The sequence below is a fragment of the Triticum dicoccoides genome, unplaced genomic scaffold (assembly GCF_002162155.2).
Source record: "Triticum dicoccoides isolate Atlit2015 ecotype Zavitan unplaced genomic scaffold, WEW_v2.0 scaffold169732, whole genome shotgun sequence".
NCBI classification, from domain to species: domain Eukaryota; kingdom Viridiplantae; phylum Streptophyta; class Magnoliopsida; order Poales; family Poaceae; genus Triticum; species Triticum dicoccoides.
The window spans coordinates 1-3,069 of NW_021220800.1; the positions used below are offsets into that span (position 1 = coordinate 1).

Sequence of the window (3,069 nt, forward strand, 5' to 3'; positions counted from 1 at the left end):
ATTTTAACTGGCGGGGGTGGCGCCCTGTAAAACCCCCTTAATAGCCCGTTGATGTAGCAAAGCCGCCTATATAAACGACAGGCATTGTATGCAGCTGAGCCATAACAACCCAAGCATAATTGCAAGAGCGAACATGATGAATGCCCACGCCAACCTAGCTCTGGCCGCTTTGGCATTCCCAGCCCACATGCCCAACTCTAAATTCTCCCACATCCGATCACGATGCACCCGACGCCCACCCCTTCCACTCTCAATGGCGGCACATCCACCAATCCGAAGTAACCCAACGCAGATCACAATGAGCACCACCGGCAGTGCCAGTGCCGGCGGGGAGCAAGCCGGCATCTCCGGCACGGACCGCTTCCGCATGATAGACTTCCATCACGTCGAGTTTTGGTGTGCCGATGCCGCCTCCGCTGCCGGACGCTTCTCCTTCGGGCTCGGCGTGCCACTCGCCGCAGAGTCCGGCCTCTCCACGGGGAACACCGCGCACGCCTCCCACCTACTCCACTCGCGCTCGGGCTCTCTCGCGTTCCTCTTCAGCGCCCCATACGCACAGGGCGACGCGGTCACCGCGTCCGTGCCCTCCTTCGACGCCGACACCGCACGCCGCTTTACCGCAGACCACGGCCTTGCGGTGCGCGCCGTGGCCGTCCGTGTCCCCGACGCCGCCGCGGCCTTCCGCACGAGCGTCGATGCTGGAGCGCGCCCGTCCTTTGCCCCTGCTGAGCTCGGACACGGCTTCCAGCTCGCGGAGGTCCAGCTCTACGGAGACGCCGTTCTCCGCTTCGTGAGCTACCCAGACGAGACGGCCATACCCTTCTTGCCGAGGTTCGAGAGCATCCCCAGCTCCGGGGCTACACCGGACTACGGGCTCACACGGTTCGACCACATCGTCGGCGACGTCCCTCACCTGGCTCCGGTCGCTGCATACATAGCCGGGTTCACAGGGTTCCACGAGTTCTCTCGCTTCACTGGAGACCAGGTGGGCACGGCCGAGAGCTCCCTCAACGTCGTGGTGCTCGCCAACAATTCAGAGAATGTACTGCTCACCGTCGTCGAGCCAGTGCACGGCACCAAGCGCCGGAGCCAGGTACAGACATACCTGGACCACCACGGCGGCTCAGGCGTGCAGCACCTGGCCATGGCCAGCGACGACGTGCTCGGCACGTTGAGGAAGATCCGTGCACGGTCCACCATGGGCGGCTTTGAGCTTCTGCCACCGCCACCAGCCAGCTACTATGACGATGTAAGGCGGCACGCCGGGGACGTGCTGTCAGAAGCACAGATTAAGGAGTGCCAGGAGCTAGGCGTACGGGTGGACAAGGATGACCATGGAGGTGTTGTGCTCCAAATATTCACAAAGGCGGCGGGCGACAGGTGAGATGGCCTAGCAAGCTAATTCTTCCACTGACGTCAAATGTCATGTATATATTGTGTGTATATTCTAACTTCTATATTGTGTGTTTATTCGCATGTAGTTCTAGCTTATAATTCATGGCTCGAAAAATATCTTGTATTGTGTGCAGGCCAACCTTGCTGTTGGAGTTTATCCAAAGGATCGGATGCATGGAGAAGGACGAGAACGGGCAGGAATACCAGAGGGGTGGCTGCGGTGGATTTGGCCAAGGTAACGTCACTGAGCTGTTCAAGTCCATTGAGGACTATGAAAAGTCTCTTGACGCTTCTGCACGCCTGGCCGCCTAATCAGAACACAATGGTTCAACACTCACGGCTTCACTTTTTTTTTTCGATGGACAACATAAGGGGCTCTCACAAACCTTTGTTGGTAATCAAGTCCGATCAGATCTTTGTATTGGTAATCAAGTCCATGCAGGTGTTTGAGCGATGATGTCATTGCTCATGTCTAGCTGCAGCGTCTTTATTGAATAAAGTAGTGTTTCATTCTTGTAAAAGTTTTCACGGAGAATTGTATGTGAGAGATCTCACTGTAATTCTTAGTTCCAAGAGTTATTTTATAGTTTCTCGGATGTTTGATTCAAGGCACTAGTCATCAACCCGTGCACCTGCACAGGCTAGGGATTGCTAGATGACTATATGGTGCTATCTGATATATATGATAAAAATTAACCTTCCAAGGGCATCTCCAACTATGACCCACAAATTCCTCCGGTATACGTCCATTTTTATGCCCGGGCGTGGTCCGCGGACAAGATACGGGAGGAAGCCATCCAACGCTAATTAAAAAGTATCCGATTAAGAGGAGAAAATGTAGATGAGGACCAAGCATGTGGTGGGATATTTGTGGTTTAGTGTCTGATTGGGAGGAGAGAAAGAGAAGAGGGGGACCATGCATGTGCGGTTGGGAGGAGAGAGAGAGAGAGAGAGAGAGGAACATGCATGTCATTGGTCAAGTGCATGTTTGGACTCCAGCAAAAAAACCCACGTTTGTCTCCAAAATACCGGAATTTGGACATCCGGACAGCTTCGCGGACTGATACAGATCCCCATTGGAATAGTGAACAAATGTGTCTGGTCAGATATATACCAGTGTTTTGCGGGTGCCCTAACATAACAATAAAAATGAAAGTTATATATATTTCTCGTCATCATTAATATCATATAAGTCTATGTTTCCAAAAAGGACAGACAAATGTTATACATAACTAACTATAAAATTACTATTTAGAAAAAATGGGAATGCGAATAATAAATTTCTATGAAGATTTGAAACTACGACCATTATATCAGTTAGAAATCCAAATTTTCATTTATCCATAAGGTTTTACTTCTTGGGGACTTTACTTTTTAGTTTTACAACATGTACAATCATGTTCATATTTGCAAGGAAGAGTGGTTTTGTTAATAAAAACAAAATATGTGACCCGGGTAAGCAGGGATAAAGGTAATAAATATAAATGAAATGAGACTTACAACTAAAGTATACACTGCTATTAGGAAATCAACATAGATAAAGTATCTTTATACACTAGTAGAAAACAGGGCATTGGTTTTTGCGAGATCAGAGCAACAATCCCGGTCATGTTAGGAACCAGGACTAATGGGAGCATTAGTCCCAATTCCAGCGGCCAGGACGCCGGCCAAGCC

The 3,069-nt window shown here is 50.5% G+C and overlaps 1 protein-coding gene across 1 annotated transcript; it reads left to right on the forward strand.

Moving 5' to 3' along the window:
• Positions 1–123: 123 nt before the first annotated feature.
• LOC119344469 (4-hydroxyphenylpyruvate dioxygenase-like) lies at positions 124–1,899 on the forward strand. The gene is made up of 2 exons (XM_037614886.1): positions 124–1,380; positions 1,530–1,899. The coding sequence occupies exons 1-2, from the start codon at positions 134–136 to the stop codon at positions 1,705–1,707; spliced, it is 1,425 nt and encodes a 474-aa protein (XP_037470783.1). The 5' UTR covers positions 124–133; the 3' UTR covers positions 1,708–1,899.
• The last annotated feature ends 1,170 nt before the right edge of the window (positions 1,900–3,069 follow it).